Raw genomic sequence first — 24,451 nt, forward strand, 5'->3', positions numbered from 1 at the left:
ATCATAGACACCAGTGGACGTTTGTGAAGGGAGGGATAGGGGGTCATAATCCCTCCCGTAAAGGAAAAACAATTGTATCAACACAGTCCCAATCGAAAAAAAAAAAATCAAAAAAAATAAAAATTCTATGTGGGTCTATCGCTGTACCAATATATCTGTTTATCATTGACTATCCATCCATCTACGTAGATACTATAATCTATTTACAATTATCTACTCATCTATCTACTAATATTTATCTATTTAGCTATCTACATATTTAGACACAACGGCAGTGTGTCAGCCAAGTTCGGAAATCAGGCGACACATCTGCCAGTGTGTATCTTACACGAACCATTTCAAGCAGCTTTTGACTCCCTCATTTCTCAAAAACTATTAAATCTACGTGCTTGCAATTTTGTATGTCTAATAGAGCTGCCTAGCAGACCTATAATCCTAAATTTCATGAATGTATCTCTTATAGTTATGGAATTATTGCTATGTGAAAAGTTTCATTTTTTACACTGACTCACTCACTCATCAAAATGTTTACGAACTTCCAAGTGTCTCACACACTTGAAATTCGGCATAAAGATAAATTTTCATGCATATGTAAAGGGAAAAATCTAAAAAGTCAAAAAAAAACTACATTAAAATAGCAAAAAACTGTGCTATTTTTTTATGAGCATCACGGCGTAATCACTTCACCGCGCGATTTGCAAAATATTTCGCCAAATAAATCAAAACAAATGGGCTCGTCAAACGTTGCCAAAAACAAGGTTGTTGAAGTTTTAAATTACCAATTTAATTTCTAACCAAAATGGGGCTTGAAACAATACTTTAAGTTCCGCTAAAATGAAAAAATGATCCATCAAATAATTAAAATGGCAAATCTAGAGCTAAGACTTTAAAATCAAAAATAACCGACTTTAAAATTTTATAAAAACTTTAGATCTCAATTAAATGCAAAATTTTACAGAAGCAAAAATAGCAGCAATAATTTCAACAATTGAGAAATATTTTCGCAAATTCTGTATATATTACGATCTACGTTATGATAATCCCTCCGAACAATAAAGAAACTCCAGATAGATTTTGAGATGAGTCTTAGCAATTTTCCTAATTGTCGACAAATTTGAGGAAGCCAAAGACCAAGAGCATGTATGTTGGCCTTGCTGATAAATGGGAAAACAAATGATTATTGCCCAAAATTGGCGATCGCGCCAAGTCCCCAGTTATCAAAATATCTTCATAACTTCTAATAAAAAAAAACCGCAAACCAGTGGACCCATAACAGCAGGAAAAAAAATGGAAATCATATATTTGTAATATACGCTTTTGCATGTATAACTGTCTAAATTAAAACATAACCTTTGATTTAGCTTTTCAAAAAGTAATGATATCCCAACAAAACATAAATGTGAAAAAGAAGCCAAGTTCGGTTGAAATGAGGTGCGGGAAAGACGGTGTCACCGACAAAAAAAGTTCAGATCTAAACAGTTACCAAGTTCCATAGCAGTTCCTCATAGAAGTTGGATTTTCCCATGTTCTTCAATTCATTTAAAAAATAATTTTTTACTTTCTTTGATATTGGATTTAAAACTTGCCAAGTTTGAGAAAAAATTAAAAAAAAAAATAGTGATGATCCATTATCAAAGCAAGTAAAAAATTATTTTTCTAAATGAATTGAAGAACATGGGAAAATCCAACTTCTATGAGGAACTGCTATGGAACTTGGTAACTGTTTAGATCTGAACCTTTTTGTCGGTGACACCGTCTTTCCCGCACTTCATTTCAACCGAACTTGGCTTCTTTTTCACATTTATGTTTTGTTGGGATTAATCTATTTATAACTATGTATCTAGCTGCTTATTTTTATCTATTTACAATTATCTACTCATTCATCTACTAATATTTAACTAGTTATCTATTACTTATCTATCTATTAATATTATCTATTTTTATGCGCTTATCAATGTATCTATATTTATCACTTAGTTATCGATTTATGTCCATCTATCTATACATTTTTGTTTATTTTTATGGATTCCATTTCTCTCTATTTCATTGGAACCACAACCAGTGTGAAAAGACATCAGTTTTGCAAAAAGTTGTCGTAAAGTTAGTTAATTTTTTTCTGCCTCCGTCTAACTTTTTCACCCCCCGATTCCAGCAAAATTTTAAACACTTCAAAAATCAATGTCCTATTCTGAACTAAGAATGTACGTATAGTTTCAGATTGTTTTAATTGTTTGAATTGCAAGTGCCGTTGCTTGTTACAGTTCCAAATAAAAATACTGATTACATTATAGGATTAATTGAAATGTGATTATTATAACTCAATATTAGGGCACCGCATCACATTTGTTGTTGTTGCACCGAAAAGTTGACTGCTTCGTGGACGGATTTTAACTATAAACTAATCAGCTCAACTAATGGTTAAAATCTGGAAGTGATTGTTCTTGCTTCTCTGATATACAGAGATATGAACTACTACAAAAACTATCACGCAATCTGGTAAAATGCACGTATTGCGTCAATGACTTAAATGACTTTTCAAAAACTGCAATAAAGTAATCCCCAATAAAAAAATAGTTATTAAAGAAATTATACATAAGTTTTTAAAACAAGAAACAAAATAAAATAAGGGAAAATCTTGTTTTTTTTTGGGGGGGGGGGGGCAATCACGAATTTCTTATTATCTTCACTTGACCAAAGTTGATGTTGCTCTGATTTTTTATATTACTATGACAACGGTTCTTTTATCGAAATTCTCGTTGTCATAGCTACAAATCATCTGCGGTTTAATTTTATACATATTTTTACCCCAGAGATTAACTAAAGCAGACTTAAAACACCTATATAGATGACACACTAAAACTTCATCTAAATAAACAAAGTTTCCAGATTTCTAATTCCCATCATTTAAGATTAATAAGAAATGAAAAACACAACGTTATAAGCTGTAGTTAATCTTTACGATAAGCTTACTGGTAGATATCGGCCATAAAATCTTTTTCTTTATTACCGCATCCTAATCACCATTTCTTCCTTTTTCTTTTCTTCCTTTCGTTACCTACTCTAGAAAATCACCAGTCATAATATGACGACTGCAAATATCTTGGTCGTTTCCATTCCATTTGTAGATACATGAAACCTAACGAGCAGGGTCTTTTTGCAATTCGTGGTTGCTAAAAACATAATTTGAATTCAAAGCGTCAAAATTCAAATGATTTTGAATTTTTTCCTTTTTTTTTTTTTTTTTGATTTTTTTTTTTTTTTTTTTTTTTTTTTTTGTTAGAAACAAAATGAAAATAATTTAATCAAATAACTGCAAATTAATACGATGTGCAACATAAACTAAATATGTGCCGAAACATTTTTAATCACTAGAAATAACAACATAAGATTATCTATTTTTTTACAATGCAATTTGTAATAATAAGTAATCGTAGAACTCGTATAAACATTATGCACTAACAATGCAAGCTGCAGCCAAAATAGTCTATGAATTTGGAATCGGCATGTCAAGGCCAAATAACTTTCCCACTCTCCACCCATTACCCCTTCTGGTTGTCATGGTTACAGTGCTATAAACTTCTTCCCCACATTACTTCTATCACACGTAAAGAATTTTATGTGTTGCAAGTGCCTACTGCTTGTCATGGTTACAGTACTATAAACTTCCCCCCAGGTTGCTTCTACATTCTACAGCACATAAGGTATTTTATGTGTTGCAAAAGCCTCACTGTTGCATGACAACCATAAGGGGAAATGGGTGGAGAGTGGGAAAATTATTTGGTGTTGACACGCTGGTTCCAAATTCATAGGCTATCGTACGATGGAAAGAAGGTGGAATAAATTTTAACACATTAATTTGTTATGAGTAACACGATTTTTTTTATATTTTCACAGATCTTTTGTGGAAGAAATGTATTCCAAATACAGTAGAACCTCAATAAACCGAAGTGATCGAGACTGGACCACCTTCGGTAAATCAAAATTTCCAATTAAAAGAGGGATACTTCAAATAACTGCTAAGAGACTGTTGAAGTTTAAATTCTGCCTTTAAACAAGTGCATGTTCAAAAATAGAACTCTAAATGTGATGTGTTTAGTTATATCACTAAAATTATAAACAAGAAATTAGTTCAATAAATATCAGACAAGCCAGAAAATACAGTGTTTTAATCAGCGATAATAGAGTACACATTAATTGTTATTGTGTTCCCAGTAATGTAGCAAACTTAATTTTTTGCATTATAATTTCAGACTTGAAAACTTAATGAAGAATAATTACTTAATGCAGTTTGACTTTACTTTCGCATTTGAACGCTTCCGAATTTAACAGTATTTTAAAAACAAGAATTATTTATAGTGGTAGTAATTCCTCTGGTGACCTTGAATTGATATTCTTGTTTACTTACCGAAAAAGAACCGACACTCGAAAAAACAGTCTTCGGTTAAACGAGGTTTGGGTTAAAAGAGCTTCAGATGATCGAGGTTATACTGCACTTGCATATTCATTTTGTTATTAATTAATTATGATTTCTCTATAACTTAAAATACATTGTATTGTCGAGTCCCTTTACATTCAAAGACTTAAAAAAAAGTTAGGAATTTTATTAAATCGCACTACAGTGAAAATGAGAAATACGTCAAAAAGCAAATAAATATAAGAAAATGATTCAATAGCTTTTCTGTTGCACTTGCAACTACAACATGTTCATCGAGGTGTGGAAGTTCTTGGTCGGAGCAACTCGTCGGCACTTTATATGGCTTCAGGTTTTCTGGGTATGAAATATAGCCTTTAACCTAAAAGCAAAATGTTTATATAAAGCAAATTTAACTTAAAAGCAATATAGTTTACAGTGGTCGCGAAATTATTAGACTAAGACTGTTTTAAAAGCAAATTCTTTATTGATTACATAACTATAGACATATTAACGAACAGTGAAATAATTTATATATTCAGTAAATTACCGCCCAATAGCCAGGGCTAAAGCAGAAATACATGAAATACACCGCCAGTTCAGTCATTTCCAGCCGAGGACTGCAGTTTCGTACTTATTAGCACTCATCAGCCCGGCATAGGAAAGTGACTGAGCTTGCCAGGCTGATGAGTGCTAATAAGCACGAAACTGCAGTCCTCGGCTGGAAATGACTGAGCTGGTGGTGTATTTCATGTAGTGAAATAACTATCTAATATTTAGTATGCATTTTCTTGTTCTTGATGAGCATTGTAAGTCTTTTTGGCATACTTTTCACAAGGTTTACACCATTTCTTAACTTTTTAAAAAAGGAGGTAAAAAATTGTTTATACTCACTATTATATATACTCACATGCACATACTCACTAATTACCTAAAACTAACTTTAAATATAACAGAACACACTAATAAAAAGAATTAGTGAACTGTTTAAGCTGATTGAGGTTATGTTCCTGGTAGGTAGATAAACAAAGCAGACAGTGCTGCCACCTGCAAACATTAAATTATGCCAAAATAACGTAATAATCAGTGTACCGTATGTACTATACTTTAACAGAAAAATAAATAGTATTTTAGTACAAATAGTGCACAAAAAATAACAAAAAAACTCTTTAGTCTAATAATTTGGCCAGCACTGTAGATGCATTGTGTGAAAAAACGATAAAAATTAATACAACGATATCATTAAAAAAGTAAAACTTTGGAATTTTACGAAATGGCTAAGTTATACCATATATCTTACATGTAATGTGCCTCTTTTTTCAACAGTCAAAAAGATTGCTTACTGATTTCACTTCGATAATCCTGACGTCCTTATTTCTGATGTCTCTGTTTCTGACATTGTCATCCGCTTTATGATTAGTAAAGTGACCAGTCACATGATCCTTTTTATAAGTGCCTCAGCTGTCGAAATCTTTCCAAAAGCATTGTTGAGAAACTGTGGTCTCAAAAATTTGGCGTTACCTAATGAAAAATGCTGCATGGGAAATGTACTATCACCTATCAGCTTTGCATCTCAGTTAAAATTGAGATGATTTATAATTCTGTTTTTAAAAACACATAATAATCACTTGGCTGCAATCTTTGAATGCGAGAACTAATTCATTTTAAACGTAAAAAATCGGTGACCTCTAAAACTCTCAAAGTCGAGGAAAGTTCCACTTACACAAATATTGCATTTCTTCATTAATCGAAATTTGTAAATTTCTCTTTTTTTTTTTTTTTTGGTTTTTTTTATGTCCAGAAAACATAACCAAATTATATGATTGAGTGAAGAACATTCCAAATACTGAACATTTTTACACTATTATCGAAGAATTGTATAAGTTGTCACACTAAGGATGTAATTGGCTTTAAGAATGCAAAATTTATAACAGGTATTTCCTAAATAAGCAACAGGGGAGGGGGAGTCCTCAGTTTGAACAAGAATCATATGTTCTGTTTGAAAGTTCTGCTATTCCAACAATCAATGTAAAAAATGTTAGCTGCTTGAGATAACTGGATATGAAAAGGAATACTAGATTCTAGTTGAAGAATTGGTTCTTTTTTTAGTTAAAACTGGTCGAGGAGAGAGGGGTTTCTTTCCTTTGAAGTTATAATGTCATTTGATAATAACGAAAATAATTTTTGACTCACAACAAAATATTATAATACGAGTATCAATTTTTGAAAATTGCTTGTATTATCATATTCTTCGATTTTCAAAGGTATTTTTTTCTTGACTGGAATGGACTACATGTGTTACTACATAGTTAAAATATTACTATATAGGTGGCACTAAAAGCGGAGTAAATATTTCACTATTTCGCTTTGCCCCACATTCTCCTACTAGTAATTGATTTAAAATATAAATTTAATTATCTTTCCCGCCACAAAACTCGCACGAAGTTAGCATACATAATTGGCCCTAATGCCGTGCTAAGAAAAAAAGTTGTATCTACATTTTTTGTTAATAATGAGTTATTGTCACGAGGTAGTTCTTTATCACATGTTTTACCTGCATGCAATGTTTTACTGTTATTTGTGAATGGGAAATGCTTTTTTAAAAATTCCAAAAAAGTGGAATCTGAATTAAATATAAGGGGGCGTAAAACTTTAAATAGCCGTTTTTTCTCAGATTAAGCTCAGCTGCAGATACGACTTTTGCACTTGGCAATGCAGCCTTGGTGACATACGAGTAAAGCAATATAATCAATAAGTGACACATCATTAAAATTTCATAATTTAGAGGGAAAAGTTTTGAACTTTAAATATGCAGCATTAATTTAGACTAAAAAACTAATTGGTAAACATCACATTATACATTTTTCGCTTATACTGTTGCGTAAAACCTTAATTTTCTCTAATGCAGTTTTTTTTTTCTTTTTGAGTTGTCACTTTTTTTTAACCGGGGTGTTATACTGCATATGGCACTGGTTTTTATAACTAGTGAGAAAAGGATGTGCAGCCTGTGCATCTACTGTCCGTTCTCGAAAGCAAAGACTAGCTCTCAGATAGATTCCATTCGAAAAAGGGGCGAGAGGCTGAGGATGGACAATTTCCGCTCGCACTTGTTATCTCTGTCTTTTTCGACGCTGCTTTGGAAGAACTACTGAACACGTCATTTTGCACCTCTTACTTCCGGGTTTCCCTACCTATTTTGATAAAATCAGAGCAGACCTGACGCATGCGCAAATTGACGGAAGGTCTCGGCTAACAAAAACATACAGTAGTAGAATATACACTCGGTATTGTATGAAATGTTACAACTTCTGTCAAATTTGCAGATGCGAAAATTATTTGATTTAACAAAGGTGAATTAAGATTTATTTCTCTATTCGAAAATATCATATTCTATCCATTTTTAAAGATGAAAAAATAGACGCACTGCAAAACATTCAAATTAAGTTCCAGTTTCGCAGTCTAACATTTTAAAACTACAATCAGAATCTTTTTAAAAACACTTTATAGAATCCACAATCACACTACTGGCAGAATATGTTCACCACGTACAAAAAGAAATAATAATTGGAGATAATAATTTAATGAGATGATCATAAGCAATTAATAAAGATGATCCCATAGCAAAATGACGGGTGTACCCAGCACAATGTAAACCATGGCTCAATTCTGCAATCAGCAGCGGTTTTATAATCATGCGACAAATTTTTCCGAAATATTCATAGCAAATATGTTCCTACTTAACACTTGAAACAAAGAAATTTCTGAAGCAGATTGTTGTTGTCTTGTGCCATCTAGGCTGGCAATTTGTGGTGCGCTGCTTCACTTTTCCAACTGTACCGTAATTTGGTGTGAAGTCCGACCTCCAGAGTACGCACATGCATGCCATAAGGACCCGTTTATAGGGGCCATTATTTTATTAACCATTCACAGCATAACAACACATTCACACAAAGAAAGGACGAGGACAGATGAGAAAAAGTACATCCATGCCGGGATTCGAACTCATGACCTCCATCGTAGTTCTCTGACCACTAGACAATGTGGCCGGCAGCAAGTGGCCGGTGCATATAAAATATTAATAGTATAGCTTTACTATACTTACGGAAAGTTTGTTTCCATTTCCAAAATAGCAGTAAACAGAATGTGTAGAGTTTCGTAACTTTTCCCCTGTCTCAACAACGTCTAACTGGTTCCAAGCCTCATTCGTTAGAACCATTTTGACGACACCATCGTGAATATCTTTCTTTGATAACCTGCATTTAAAGGGAAAAATAAAATATGATAACGATTTGAAGCCTTTAGTATTAAAACCAGCTCAAACAATAGTTTTAACATTTTTTTTTTTTTACTTTCGTAATCAGATACTTTTTTGTCGATACCAGTGGTGCGACTATGATGTCGATGTTTTCGAAACTTTGATGCCTTTGTCAATATTTTTTCTAGCATCGATGTTTCTTTTGCTTTCTTTTTTTTTTTTTCATTGTTGATGTTTTATATTTTAAACTAAAATAACCCGAAAAAAGAACTGAATGTGTGTACAATTTGCAGAGAGCTTTAATTAGTTATTGCAAAAAGTTTTTTTAATCTTTGTTGCCTATAGAAGTCTACATATATTGCAGAAAAGTTAACAATCCTTTTTCCCATCGCTCTGTTAAAAAGAATATTGAGTGTCTCTAAAGTTTTCCCCGAATATAAACATGAACTTTTTGTTATTGTTTTTCTCTAAGACATATATAAACCCTATATTATTATCTCCCGCTCTCAATAAGTCTTCGATTGAAAAAAAGAACTATAATTTTCCTTTAAATATGTACTAAGTATGCATTTCAAGTCGATATAAATATTCGTAACCTTTGAATAAAATTTGAGCATATAAATCATAAATTGTATCCGTTGGCAGTAAGCATACTAGAACAACCATTAATTATGTATCATATTTCCTTTTCTCCTCTTAACTTTCTTTTTTTCTTCTTCTTCTTTTTTCTGTGTGCATGTTTTCAACTTTGAAAAATACGACAAATTTAGGTGATTTAGTCGCTTTAATTGCACAACCCTGCGAAATTAATGCTTTGGAAAAACGCAAAATAAGTTTTGGCTAATCTTTATGTTGTTTGGTCTCCTGTTTTTAAAAATAATCTGTTTTTTTGTTTGTTTTTTTTCCCCCTATTACGTCAAAGTTTTTCATAAAATGGATTTCTGTTTTTTCTGAAATCTATTTCAAAAGTATCAGGATGGGATATTAGAAAGTCGATATTGGTGTGCGGGAAAGTAGGTTCGTTTCGTTTTGGACAAAACTTCTTGCTTTTTCTTTCTTTTACTTTTATGGAAAATTAGGCTAAAAAGTGGACTTGCATTCGAAACAATGGGTTCCTAATAAAATAAAACACTCCTCACTATAATCCATAAAAAACACTTCTCATTGTAATCCATTAAAAAAAAACACTAATCACTATAATCCATAAAAAAACACTCCTCACGATAATCCATAAAAACCACTTCTCACTATAATCCATAAAAAATCTTATTAAAAAGAAAGTTATTTGAGATTTTTTTTGCAATCGATTATCTAAAACGCCCCTCTCTAATCGTAACAAATCTTATCAAAAAGAAAGCAATATGGGATTTATTCTGCTATCGATTATCAACCGAAAGCCACTAAAAATCGACTGAATTCATAAAAGACTAGATAGAACTGGAGACTCGCGAAATGAAAAAAATATTTTTATTGAATGCTCTTTGAAAAGCAAAATGAACAGCTGATACACAAGGTAAAAGTATTTTTTAACGTAATGTAAGTATTCTGACATCAGGTCTATCATTTAGGGGGGTCTAGAAGGGGCAATTGCCCTCCCCCCGTAACCCCTGACTTTAAGAAATTAATGTATTTACACATACGTCGACAGGGTTTTATTTGTTTTTCGAAATAATTTGCGCTGCGTACACACCCTTTGCCTCCCACCCCCTGACAAACTTTAAATGAAGAGCCTGTCTTACATGAGAATTTTCTTTTTTCTTTTTTTTTTCCTTAATTTTATTTTATTTTTTTTTTTACTTTGGTTCGATAGGAACATATAGAAGAAGAAATACAGTCTGATCTCGACTTACGCGAGGGATACGTTCTAAGACTCCTCGGGTAAGTCGAAATTTCGCGTTGTGGAAAAAAACGCGTTGTTGTGCACTATTCAGCTGACGATACTAATAAGCAAGAGAACTATTCAGAAAATGTTGAACTTATTTTTCTTTTTAGATTTTCATATTTGTATTTCATATATTAATATTTGCCTGCTATCATAAATTTAAAAAGAAAAAAACTTTTATATATACTCATTACTGGCTTGCCAGACGTCCCGGAGTCCCGACCGGTTTACTTCACGTCCCGGAAAATGATAAAATTGACTTTAGATGAACAAAAGAGCCGAAAAATAACTAACTACGAAGGATTATTTAAGATAACTATTTTGCTATTTGTAACATAAAAACGTAAAATAATTATTGAATTAGCTTGTGAAGGTATTTACAACAATATTGAAACCAAAAGAGCTAATGAAAAATACATGTAAATATTGTTAATTTTTTTCCTTATTCAAAGTGTTTCTCTTTCCTTAAGTAACTTTAAAATATTAACATGTAAAAATTAATTTATCTGCTCGGATCATGTATTATTACTCATGATTTTGGTTCATAATTTAGTGACCATTTATTCATAGCCTGGAAAATGAACTACCGTCTAACATACTCTAAAAACTAGATAATGGTGTGAACCTTTTTGAATACTCGCGACACTGAGGTGGGGGCGGGAGGCTTCTCTTCCGGTGTCCCGGTTGAATTTTTCAGAAATCTGGCAAGCCTACTCATCACCCCTAACTAACCCATAACACTAACAATGTCGGAGAAAAAAAATGTAAAATTGTTTCCTAAAATGTTTGTATAAAATTGGAAGCATCTTCTCATCCATTACTTTACTTAACGACGTGCAGTTAAAAAATGAAATGGTAAAATGCGGGATAATGAATGTCTGTTTGGAGAAGAGACGAGGAACATTACTTACTCTGGATGCTTCAAAGGATTGATCAAAATCTCGTTTAAACTGGTTACACTCGGAGCGCTTAATGAACCATATCGCTTGAGTTTAGGGTAATGAAGCAAGAATGCCAGGCACATCTCTTCCTGGGTGCTCAGTCCACCCTGAAATTGAGCAAAGAGGAAATTTATTTTATTTGACTGCATTGCAGTACCTTCATGTATGATCTTTGTGATGTCCCAGAAACGATGCTACGGTCAGAGACGAAATAAACTTTTCAGCATCTTCAATCATTCTAATGATGTAAAATTTATTCAAGGACGGATTAGAATGAAAGTGGCATAAGTCAAAAAGGTGAGTAAAGCGTGGATTTTGTTTTTTTTTTTAGTTACTCTGTTGTGGAATAATAGTAAACCGCAAAAAAGGAAAACGAAAAGCTATTGCTTACTAGGAGCACATGAAGGACCAGATGGCATTAAAGCCGAACTATTTATTGTAAATGCACCGGAGTTGAACAATGAGCTTTTAAAGATCATTAGTGATGTGTGGAACCAGGAACAGATGCCCATTGAATGGGAAGAGGGCTCAATTTTCACCATCCACAAAAAAGGGGACAGGCTGGACTGTCGCAACTACTGAATGTGGCTTTTAAGATTTTTTCCAACATTCTATTTCGTAGACTTCTTCCGTATGTTTCAAAAATTGTAGGAAACTATCAATGTGGCTTCCTGGAGGGGAAGTCTACCATAGACCAAATTCACTCTACAAGACAAATCCTGGAAAAGACCAAAGAGTACGGAATTGATACCTACCATCCGTTCATTGACTTCAAGGCAGCATATGATTGTATCAACATGAATAAATTGTTCGAAGCAATGTACGAATTCGGAATCCCTCCTAAGCTTATCAATCTTGTCAAAATGACTTTGCGAAGCGTAAAATGCAGAATTAAGACCATGTCTGAAGTATCGGAGGTTTTCTATACAGAAAGAGGCCTTAGACACGGAGACTCTCTGTCTTGCATTTTGTTCAATTTAGGCCTTGAAAAGGTTATACCAGACTCGGGTATCAACACTAGAGGCACAATCCTGCAGAGAACTATACAGATATTGGCATACGCGGACGATATCGATATCGTTGGGCAAGGAAAACAGGATGTGATGGAGGCATTTGTTGCCCTTGAGAACGCTGCCAGGGAGTTGGGCTTGGCTGTAAACGAGGAAAAACTAAGTTTTTGGTTGCAAGCACTAAAATACATGATGTGCAGCCGCTTAATATTGGAAACTATACTTTTGGAGAAGTCACCCAGTTTAAAGATTTGGGTTCGCTTATCAGAGTAAGAATGAGTTTAAAGTTGAAATTGCAAATCGAATTTTAATGGCAAATAGATGCCACTTTAGCTTCAAGAGCCAATTAATATTTAAGCTCCTTTCCATTAATACAAAAATAAACCTATAGAAAACCCTCATAAGACCAATCATTTTATACGACAGTAAAACATGGGCAATTAATAATACAGAGGAAAACAGACTTCTCATTTTTGAAAGAAAGATCCTTCGGTCAATTTTTGGAGCAGTAAAGGAAAATGATGCTTGAAGAAGTTTATATAACTCTGAAGTATACCATAAATACAGACAACCCAACATCTTAAGAGTTATTAAAGCCAACAGAATCAGATGGCTGGGGCAGGCGTGCAGATCTGGACCCGGTTAAAAAGCTAACTTTTTCGAAGATTGAGGGTACAAGGAGAAGGGGAAGACCAGCAACAAGGTGGCTGGATAGTGTTGAGAGGGACCTAGAAATTTTGGGAGTGAACAGGTGGGGAAACCTGGCAATGTGTCGTACCGCCTGGAGGAAGCAGACGGAGAAAGCCTTGGCCTGCACCAGGCTGTTGTGCTGATGAAGAAGAAGAAGGAGCACATAAAAACTGACCACTAACAAAAACTGCTGGGGTCTACGTGGCAGAGTGGTAGAAGCACATGTTTCGTGTACTGCAGGTTGTGGGTTTGACTTCCACTAGTGCCCTGGATGTCAATTCCTTCTCTTTGTGTTGTAATTTACAATCTAACTTATGATATCTGTGCCGTCCTCGGATCAAACATAATGCCATCCCAAATCATAATGTCCAGAGCAGGACGGGTGTGACACTTGACGAAATGGGTTGACTCTCATAGTTCTCTGGGTCGCCGCCATACCCATCGACAGTCACCATTTCTCCACAGACAGATACTCGATGCCTTTCGATGATCCAATTATGATGACGCCAATGCCAGGCCAGCCGTCTAGCCAATGGTACGCCTATGGCTAATACCCGTGAAAGGGCCTGCATCGAGCGTCATAGTTTCGGGTGACAGAATGCTTGAGGCTCTAGATGACAGGATGCCTCAGGTACACAATGACGATAGTTTGACAGTAAGTAAAGGGGCCTGTTGTTTTGCCTTTGTTTCATGCCGCATCCAAAACGTTATTACAGAAAGAGAATGTCAGGCCACGCGTCATACGACGAGCAGGGCCTGATTACCGCACATTCCTACTGGTCCTGGGCCTGGGGTCCCCTCTTCCTAAGGGGCCCCAAATTACTTAACGAATTATGCATAGCATTACAACTATACAAAAAATACATTTTTAAAATAATAGCCTTCAGGAGCCTCAAAATTATTGTGGGCCTTGGGCCTCATTTTTAGTTAGTCAGGCTTTGACAACGAGCTAGTAACTGCCTGACCGGATTTAACATCTTTCTCTGGCCGGCAGCCAGTGAAGAGCATACAGTGAATCTACTTATGGGGGACGTGATATCCACACATGTTGACATCAAATTTCCAGTCCACTAAAATACCAATTTCATTTAAATGTTTTTGCCATGTTTTATGACTTCGCGTGGCATGTGGGGAAACGAAAGGGTATTCATATTGCATTTGTAATGTTGGATCTGAGGAAGCTGATATAAATTAAGACTCCGGGTCAGACTTCTACTTTCTAATGTAATAAATCATAAGCAGTCTTAGCCAGAAGCCTTGCTCCGAGATTTATCCGAAAGATATGTTAGGTACTTCTTCAGGGGGGGGGAGGAACTCTTGCTTACTGCTTCAGCCGAAAGACTTGCTTACTGGTTTAGATAGAAAGATTCTTGCATGCTGCTTTAGCTGGAAGACTTGCTTACTCTGCTTTAGCTGTAAGACTTGCTCACTGCTTGAGCTGGAAGACTTGCTTACTCTGCTTTAGCTGTAAGACTTGCTCACTGCTTGAGCTGGAAGACTTGCTTACTCTGCTTGAGCTGGAAGACTTGCTCACTACTTGAGCTGGAAGGGAAGACTTGCTCACTACTTAAGCTGAAAGACTTGCTTACTGTTGTTTTAATTTCTACTTTCGCCGGAAGACCTCCTACCAATTTAGACAGAAGACTTGCTAACGACTTTAGCCGGAAGTCTACCTTATTACTTTAGCCGAAAGTCTAGCTTATTACTTTAGCCGGAAGTCTAGCTTATTACTTTAGCCGGAAGTCTTGCATATTACTTTAGCCGAAATACTTGCTTACGAATTTGCCGGGAGTCTTTCTTACTACTTTAGCTAGAAGGCTTGCTTAAAACTAAGCCGGAAGACTTGCTTAAGCTTACTACTTACTTAATACACAGTCACATGCTCGTAACATAACTTAAAACTTCCAACTGATTCCCTTTTGAATTTCAGGTACAAAATCGAAATTTTATTCTTCTTATTATGTATACAATGTAACAAATGCCTTATAATTCTTCACAAATGAGAAGTGAATTACTCATGTGTAGTCATTTCAATGCATTATCTATGTATAAGAACAAAATGTACTTACGAAAGTCGTTTCATTCCTTTTTGTAGAATCGTAAGTACACTCCACCGTTATTTGATCATCCTGCAAGTAATTAAAATATTTAAAAAAGCAAGTGGTATTAGCACTAGATTACGGAAATATAAGTAAGAGGATTGGGGTTAATCTTTCCTCTCCTCAGAAGACTTTTGCACTCTGCATTTTTTTTTTTTTTTTTTTAAGTTTTATACTAAAATAAGAATGTTCTTGGAAATACATATCATCGCCTACTATAGTCAGTGGTTATGAATCATAACTCGTTGACCGTAATGTTTTAATCACGTCACTTCGTCACCGAAATAGGGGATCTATTCCCTGGTGTGTCACGTGTGTGAGTAAGACAAATCTAGATATAGGAGTGAACAACGATGGAATTTTAAAACTGAGAATCTAAAAAGATAAATTATGTATTTCACTTGGACATAGTTTCTAGCTTTTAGTTTAGTTAGGCATTTATAGCTCATAGTTTTCGCTTGATTTAGTTTCAGTCTAACAAATATTTGGATACATTTTTTTTAATGTTTTAAATTAAATTTTTAATATGTGTACATCAATAACTTTAAATTCAAAACTTTTAAAAGAATCTGTTTTTATTTCTTAATCTTTTAATAAATTTAACACATTTCAGAGGCGGGGAAGTAATTTCCTCTTCGTTGAGGATATTTTAAGCTTTTCTGAACATCCTTAATCCCTGCTACAGTAGAACCTCGTTTATCCGGTCCCCGTTTATCCGGAACTCCAGTTTATCCGGATCAAATTCGTAGAGTTGAAGAAATTATATTCACTTAAATAAAAATTCTAAATTATAGTAACAGCAATGGAACTATAACTGCTCTAAATATTCTCTTTTTCTTTTGATTAAATGTACAACTCCAGCATAGGTCGCAGAATAAATTGTAGTAGTCTGACAAACAACATGGCCAGGGAAATTACTTGGCGTAATTCACCACTGCAGCTGAACTATAAATGATGAATATTTGCTTGAAACGATGCTATATAATTTTGTTACAAAACCGCGTTTCTGGCTGTAATAAAATATAGGTCTGCTTATTTAAGAATGTCTTTTGCATATTACCCGGATAATCTGAATTTTTCTTCATACGCATTTGCTTTCGGTCCCAGTTAGTCTGAATAAGCGAGGTTATACTGTGTATTTCTTTTTAGTAACATCACGAATCGCTTGTTGCAGTATGTGCAGTAGTTTCGAAAATTTGATTTTTTGAAATCGGGTACACCATTTGTTCTTATTCTGCGTACTACAAAAACTGTCAAATAAAACAATTGCGCACGAGTATGCTTCAATATATATAAAAATGAATGTTTGTCTGTATGTCATCCATGAACTCAAAACCTACCCGGCAGATTTGGCTGAAACTTTCACCGTTTGTTATTTTTGGTACTGGGAATGTTTATAGACCAGTTCGAAAAAATCCGATCGATAGTTCCTTTTTTATTCCAATTTAAGTCACAATCCATTGGATAAATACGAATAAAATTATCGCCTGCAGAAATTAATTCGCGCGAAAGATCTCATTGATAAGAAGTTAGCTGTTGCCATTTTTCTTGAGTTTGAACAAATAAATTCTTTCTTTATTGTTTTATGGCTTTTCATGCAAGGGGGGGATTTAAAACTTTTTCTATTTGATATTTTTAGCGATTGATTGATCTTGCAAACTGCGTGAGTACAAAATTTGAGTATAGTCACGGCTTCACTTGATACCTGGACCGATTATTATGAAAATTGCTATATATACGTATTTTTCCTCGGAGAAGGTGCATAATATGCTCATTGAAGCCACTCGCCACCAGGTGGCACTGCAGAGTAGCAACTTCTGCCCCGTTCAACCGATTGTCATGAAAATCATATAATGATGTATTTTTTTGTTGGCGTAGCAACGCGCGTCGGGTACAGTTAGTATTATTTAAAAATCATGAATATTTACAACTAGAAAGTCGTCCGTCATGGTATGACGGGTGAAGATTGCTTCTACATTTGAACGAAGCTATTGTCTGTTTGGTGATATTTTGATAGTTGAAATTGTAACCCTAACTCCAGTGGATTAACCCTAAACTCCAGTAGGTAGCGTTCATTGTTGACCACTTTTACTTTTCTTCATTGACCTGAAATGACAGTCTTACCAGTAAAACTTAAGTTGCTGGATCGAGTTCAGCCTTCTCACAATAAAGCCTTTCCCTGTATGTTAAACATTACCAAAACGTATTGTCAAATTATCATGCCGTGGCGCAAGTTTCATTGTTGAAACACGCGGGTTGATCGATCATCGGCTATTATATATAAGAGGATTTTACGAAAATAAGAATTAATTATTAATCACATACATGTGAGTGGATATGAGAATTTTTTTTCGGAGATTTAATCTTTTTGTTATAACTTTGAGTTGGTTAAATAAAGATTGGAATAACAACAAAAATGCTTTTGATTTAAGAAATGAATTTAAAAAAATACTTACCGGCAAAACGGTTATTTCCTTTGAATAATGATGGTAAGCCTACAAAAAAGAAAAAATCAAAATTTTAGTATTTTTGTGCAAAAATTCAGCTTTAAGTGTTTTTACACAATATAGTAACAGAATTTTAGAAGCCATGGCGGAAAACATATTGAAAAAATGGTATTCTATTAGGAAGACTGGAAAGTAATGTCGTTTTTTAAAAAAAGAAATTAATTTTTACTTATTTATTTATTTATTTTTGTTTTCTTTTTAATCAACGATGCAATTACATTTGCTATCAACAATCTTTTGCCGTGTAGTGCACAAATTTTCAATCCTGGATCGATAGAAATTTATTGGTTTTTGAGTAAAATATCTTGTAAAGGAATTTTGGCTATCGAAAAAATTTTCAGTGTTTTTTTTTTTTTTTGTAAGATTGGAACTAAGGGAAATCAGATGGTGCAATGTTAAGTGAGTATGGTGGGTGAAGCAGCCTATCACAGCTCATTAATTTTTTAAGGGTTTGCCTTGAACAGTGTGGTCTTGCATCATCATGTTTCAGCCTTACTGCTTTTTCTGCTGATAATAGTGGAAATCTTCTCACCACAAATTACACCATCTGATTTCCCTTTCTTCCGACAGCTAAAACTGTTTCTTTGAGACAAAAACTTGAAAATTAGATTTATTGATTAAGTGAAAAGGGTGCCAGCCCAAAAGTTTAATACGAGGAGTGTCTATAAAATAACGGGATTGGCTTTGCAGCTGGCTTAGAAAGCAACGGAAATAAAACACTGCCGTTAGAAAGTAAAGGGCAATATAATCAGCAAATTTTTTCAAGGTTTTTTTTCCCCTCCTTTTCGTCATCTATTGTACTTGTGTGATTCTAGAAAAAAATGTCCCGTGCGTAACGCTATTTTTTTTATATTTTCCAGCTAACCAACGTCTTCAAAAAATAATGCTGTTGGGGAATAATACATGATTTAATATACTATTAAAGCATAACAGTTAATTCCATATTTAATTAAAGGTTACTTGAATAAAATAAAAAAACTTAGCGTTACTCACGGGACAATCGCCCACTTAAGCTTTACTGTGCAAGCTTGCTTATCATTTTGTTTTCCGCTGAAAATTAAAGCACGAAAAAAAGTCAAATTCCAGCCTTTCTTATTGTTAGTATGGAATCCAAAACTTGTTTCTTTCAAATATCTCCAAAACTAATTTCTGTATATACAGTAGAAAACCTCGTTTTGCGCGGGGGTTACGTTCCACGGAAATGCCGCGTAAATCAAACCGTGTAAATTAAGACTTAACAATAGTGGGGGGGGTAAAAATAGGGGGCCAGGCTTCCATAGATGAAAAAAATACTTCATTCTAGCGATAGATAAAAATATATAAAAAGTTTAATGTGTACTTATATCGATAAATATGCACAACATACATAAAGAAAATTTAACTTAATTTAGTGTTTATAAAAAGGAGCTGGCTATGATCGTCTTTTGGTAGTCATTAAGAAATTTTCTCTGTAGTTCCTTGCAGAGCATTAACTCATCCCTTGCGTCATTTCCATGATAGAATCTTCCTTCACTAACAAATTAGAAAGATTCTTTTTTACGGTCAAGGAATGGCTAAAAATTTTCAATGTGGCGTTTTTGATTTTGTATCATTGATGTTGGTATTCTCGTTGGTTTTATTATAATTTATTAATCCAAAAAGCTATTCTTAAGTTTAATAACATTACTTCTGGAAAGAGCTCTCTCTGGAACCAATTGCCTAAAATGTCTCCAGTGGCCCAAGCTCGATTATTAGCAACCCAAAATGTAGTTTATTATGCGTAATCTGCAGTAGCAGGAGTTAGGATTTTGAAAAAGGGAAATTTTTATTTGGTTGGCATTGTCCCATCCGCGCAAAACCAAAATTCATCATCGAAAACTAAAATAAAGGTGGCAAATCTTAAACCGCGTAAAATAAACCCGCACGAAACGAGGGTCCACCGTATTACCTTCCCGCTGCAGAATGCTAGGGAGTGCGTAAAAGTGACCTTGGACCTCCATGCCTTGGACGGACGTGCGCGAACCTGCACCAGCAAACACCAAAATGCTTTCGAATGCACAGTAGCCGGTCAGTTGTGTTTATAAGTGCGTTTATACTTCTTCTCGCTTGTCGGGAAAATGTAGAATTCGAAAATTGATCTACGTGTGAATTGTTCATCCAGAGATTCGATTGAGTGTTCGAAATTTGAGAAATTGTGTGAAATTTTTCAAAAATCGACGAAGATAATTTGTGGAAAATCATGCAAGAGGATCGTGATACGTGACAAGAAGTAGCCCCTTCCAGAAATTTCAACGCTGGAACATCTCCATAATCTTCTTATTTAGCCCTGTATGACTGTATGACTAAGAAATCGTCAAAGTTATTGAAATAGTAAACAGAAAATGAACTATCGCGCCTTCAATCAGTTGGAAATACGAGTGCCAATGCGTAGTACATTGAAGGGAACAAGTTATTGAGACATTGTAAGTAAATATCCTTTTTAGAACCATTCGTGTTACTTTATGGACAGACATAATCGGTCAAATATATTCTTAAATAAACAAAAGAATTTCTTACATTAAAAAGAATTTATGAGTGCGACATTGCAAAGTATTTACATTTTTAAAAAATGTTTGAATAAAATATTATTCGCTTTTCCAACATTCTGCCGTCAGTTGCGCAGAAAATGGGAAAACCCTTGATTTAAGTCATAAAACTAATTTTAGTATTTTTGTATAATATAGACGCCCAAGTGAGGATTTTTATCCTCCCTCCCGATTAAAAGTTGGTCTCGCTAGCGGTTCCCATTTAGAAGTTTTGACTAAAAATGAGAAAGAAACTTAAAATTAACAGTTGAATTGTACTTTTTCAACCAATATTCATGTCTGAGCAGACAGTAATTCCCTATAATTGGGGCAAGCCTAAGGCAAGGGGCCATTAATTAATTAGAGTCAGGTGGGGTGAAATGTGTATGTGAGGTGGAATGGGTAGTTAATTAATCTTTTAGTTACAGAAAAAAAACTATTTTAGAAAAGATTTATATAATATAAAAATAAATATTTTTTTAAATTTTTGACCCCCCCCCCATGTAAGGGTACGTGAAATTTTTCAAACCCCTCCCCCTTATTTTTACGTAAGATTCCATTTCGTTTTTCAAAATAATAAAATTTTGTTACGGATCAGTTACACTAAAACTCCCAGTTAGGCGCAAATTAAAGATTTTTATTTTTCAAATATATTATACGATGCGATACTAATTTAAAAAAAAAAAACATGCTATGAATAGTGCGTTTCTTTTATTGCATTTTACACTTTTCATTCTTTGTTTAACAAGTAAAAAACAGCTCATCCTTACGTTTTTTACCTTCCAGAAGCAAATGATATATAATCTCTTCCAAACCACTGGAGCGCGCGATTTCTAATATAAAATACCGACTTGGAAAATGTAACGTAAGATTGGGCTTGACCCCTCTCTCCCCCCAAAGTAACAGTATGTAGAGTTTTTATAACCGCCCTCTCCCCCTCGGGGACTCTTACGTAATTAATGAAGGCCTCTACCCCGGCATCATCGCAATCCTGTGATTAAGATCTGCGTAGTCTTCACAAAGCTGCCAGGTTAGGTTTGCCCCGACTATAAATCACAATTCTGAAGAATGTTTTTTACGATATCTGTAAATGCAGTTCTATTAATGGAATTCTTTGAATCTCTGGGTCCGTTTTATGCATTTCCTACAGGATTTCTATTAATATTTCCTGATAGAAGTGTTGTCAATAGAATATATTGTAAAATTTTCACAAAGTATTTTAAAGTACTCTGACTTACATTGAGACATCCTGTTTAAATTCTACTAAAAAGTTTTCTTTCATAATACCTCCTACAAATTATGTCAGACACAGGTTTATAAGCCTATCATATCCGTGGATACAGTTACCACGTTTTCAAAAGCATCAAATATTTATCACTGAGAAATGGCCTTCATTTTGCAAAATGTAAGCAGGTAGCTCTCAAATACAGGCCTTCCGCTGATATTTTACCCCATTGTATTTAGTTTAGGAACATCTTTTGACTTTTCAAGCATTAATTTTCCTACTACTTACTTTTAAATACGTGGTTTACAATAATAAATTCAGCACTAAATAAAGAATTACGGGAACAGTTTCGCGCAATTTAAGTTTTAAAAAAAAGTGTGTAAGCTTCTAAAACAAAAACTGCTTCAAATACTAGTCATAAAAGCAAAAAAAAATCTTCAGTGCTAATATCTTTCTCTTTACATTTTTTTTGGTTTATCTCCAGTGTCGCCAATATTCAAAATTCTCCCCCCCCCCCCCCGCTACATGTATCAAAAAGCAAGATTGAAATTGAAAAGCAGGGAGGAGAAAGGAACTTCCGTGTTGGTAAAAATAGAGGGACACCGATTTTTTCAAAAATTTTCTAATAAATAAATTTTAGATGCAAAATTGAGTACAATTGTTGGAGCATATTTATTTCTAAGGTGTTTTTTTAATCAACAAATGTTCGTTAGACATCCTTTTTTTAAATATTTTTTGACATTCTCGGAGTTTGAACTTCGTTTTGTCTTACTTTTATGAATTGCCAAAGTTAAATTAAACTGTTATTTAAAAAAAAACGTTAATATTACTTTCATTCAAGGAGAATGATTTACGACTCGTAATAATATGCAAATGGATCGAACTCACCTGGTAGTTAAAGTCATAGTTAGAATCGTCCGCTAATGGAGCCAATTCAACATTATTTCGAAAATGCCTTACTTTCAATCTGCGACCTATGGACAAAACACATGCGTTTCGAATGAGTTTAAAGCCTGGAGTTTTTTCTTATTCATAAAATAAAAATTTGATAACAAGTGTGATGAAAACATAAGATGTGACAAAACGCACGACATATTTCTTCTATGTCTCAAAAAAGGGGATTAAGTCCGAAGTTCAAATTTTCCCAACCTTAAATGCTAAATTTTTCTCAAAGCTACGCATGAAGAAAGTGGAATATGCAAATAATTTCTCATAAGTATTCATGAAGAAAAGAAATATGCAATTAAGAAATGACTGCGAACACTAATTATTTTTACCAATTGTTGCAAAGGAAAGTTCATTCCTAAAGGTTCATTCTGTTCATTTCAATTACACGATTTTCACAGCTGGCGAAATAAACTGCAAAAGAATTTTCAAGTAATTGATTGTTTGCAACTATATATATATATATATATATATATATATATATATATATATATATATATATATATATATATATATATATATATATATATATATATATATATATATATATATACTAGTGATGTTCCGGATATCCGAGGGAAAATAAAGGTCTGTATCCGTTACTTTTTTGGCGGATCTTAAACGGATCTTTTTCTATTCTAAAATTTTTTAAATATTTGAATTAAAGACTCGAATTCCGTTTAAATTAGGTTTTATTCTCTATTTAAATTATAAGGGATCATTTTCGAAGCCAATTCGTACCCCCCGTCGCAAAAAGGAAGGGGTAATAACTTTTAAAAGTGCGTATCTGTGTGTCTATTTGTAGCATCGTAGCTCCTAAACAGATGAACTTATTTTGATTGTTGCTTTTTTCGTTCAAAAGGTGACTTACTCGAAAGTTTTCTTAGCTTGGCCTCGTTTTTATAGAACTTTAATTACCGGGGATACTATTAATTAAAAACCGCCTTAACGTTTTTTACAATGGGGATGTTTCCTTCAGTCGAATGTAGTACTTTTCGTCACTGAAATTGATAGAATAAGCAAAAAATAATAATAACATGGACCCAGAAAATTCTTTCATTTTCCCAACAGTTATTTTTTAATTAATTTTTTAAAATGTCCGATTTTTCAAACAAGGCGTGGTCTAGATGACGTCACAAATGATGCTTTTTGGCGCATCTTTGTACGGCGTTTCCACGTTATGATAATCAAGAAGCGAATTAAAATTGCGCTCTACGCTTGCTATCAACCATATCGTTGCCAGTACACGTGAGTAAAGATTCGAATAAAATATTTTGCTCTGTGAATGGCAATATAGAATGGCATTTCATCATTTCTACCCTGTCCAGAAGCAGCTTTACATTCTTGCTCCTGTATCCTTCATCTACCAAGCTATCTAGGAATAAGCTTACTCTCCCTCAATTTTAACAGACATTTCCTTAAAGAGTAAATCATAGCCTTGATAATATTTTCGCCGTAGATGACATTTTTTGAAGAAACAGTGCCATTACCCTAACGGGAATATCTTCCGTAGAAAATTCTACACTTGGGTATTTGATTTGGATAAAAACATTTTGAGATCCGCATCCGTATCCGCGGATCTTGCCACTGATGATCCGGATCTGTATCCGTTTCCGCGGATCTACTTTTTTAACGATCCGGTACATCACTAATATATACATATAAGTGTAGTAGTGTCCTTTATTCATTTTTTTTTTTTAAATTCGCCCCAATTTTAGAATTCTTTCACCTCTGGAAAATATTGTATACTTGAGCTTTCGCTTATCCTACATCATGCTTAATTTATGTACAAAAAGTTTATAGGTTGTTTTCGTTTCATACTTTGGGCAGGTCCGTCATTTGGACAATTTGGAAATTGTAACATTCTTTTCCCCCACCTCCAGCTTTGGAAAATTAATTTATTTACATGTAAGTGGACGTGGTTCATGAGGTTTTTTGGTACA

The 24,451-nt window shown here is 34.0% G+C and overlaps 1 protein-coding gene across 2 annotated transcripts in view; it reads right to left on the reverse strand.

The window, feature by feature from the left end:
• Positions 1-4,332: 4,332 nt before the first annotated feature.
• The window catches only part of LOC129222142 (DBH-like monooxygenase protein 1), a 95,224-nt gene continuing 75,105 nt past the window's right edge, over positions 4,333-24,451 (reverse strand). Inside the window, exons 9-14 of one of the 2 annotated variants that reach the window (XM_054856597.1) lie at positions 22,452-22,537; positions 17,745-17,783; positions 15,259-15,318; positions 11,460-11,596; positions 8,514-8,664; positions 4,333-4,793 (exon numbers count right to left, since the gene is read on the reverse strand). In XM_054856597.1, the coding sequence (XP_054712572.1) occupies positions 4,614-4,793; positions 8,514-8,664; positions 11,460-11,596; positions 15,259-15,318; positions 17,745-17,783; positions 22,452-22,537 (653 nt within the window). In that variant the 3' untranslated portion in view covers positions 4,333-4,613. The remainder of the gene's footprint in view (positions 4,794-8,513; positions 8,665-11,459; positions 11,597-15,258; positions 15,319-17,744; positions 17,784-22,451; positions 22,538-24,451) is intronic. The other variant, XM_054856598.1, reaches the window with a different exon arrangement.

The sequence above is a fragment of the Uloborus diversus genome, chromosome 5 (genome assembly GCF_026930045.1).
Source record: "Uloborus diversus isolate 005 chromosome 5, Udiv.v.3.1, whole genome shotgun sequence".
Taxonomy (NCBI): Eukaryota; Metazoa; Arthropoda; class Arachnida; order Araneae; family Uloboridae; genus Uloborus; species Uloborus diversus.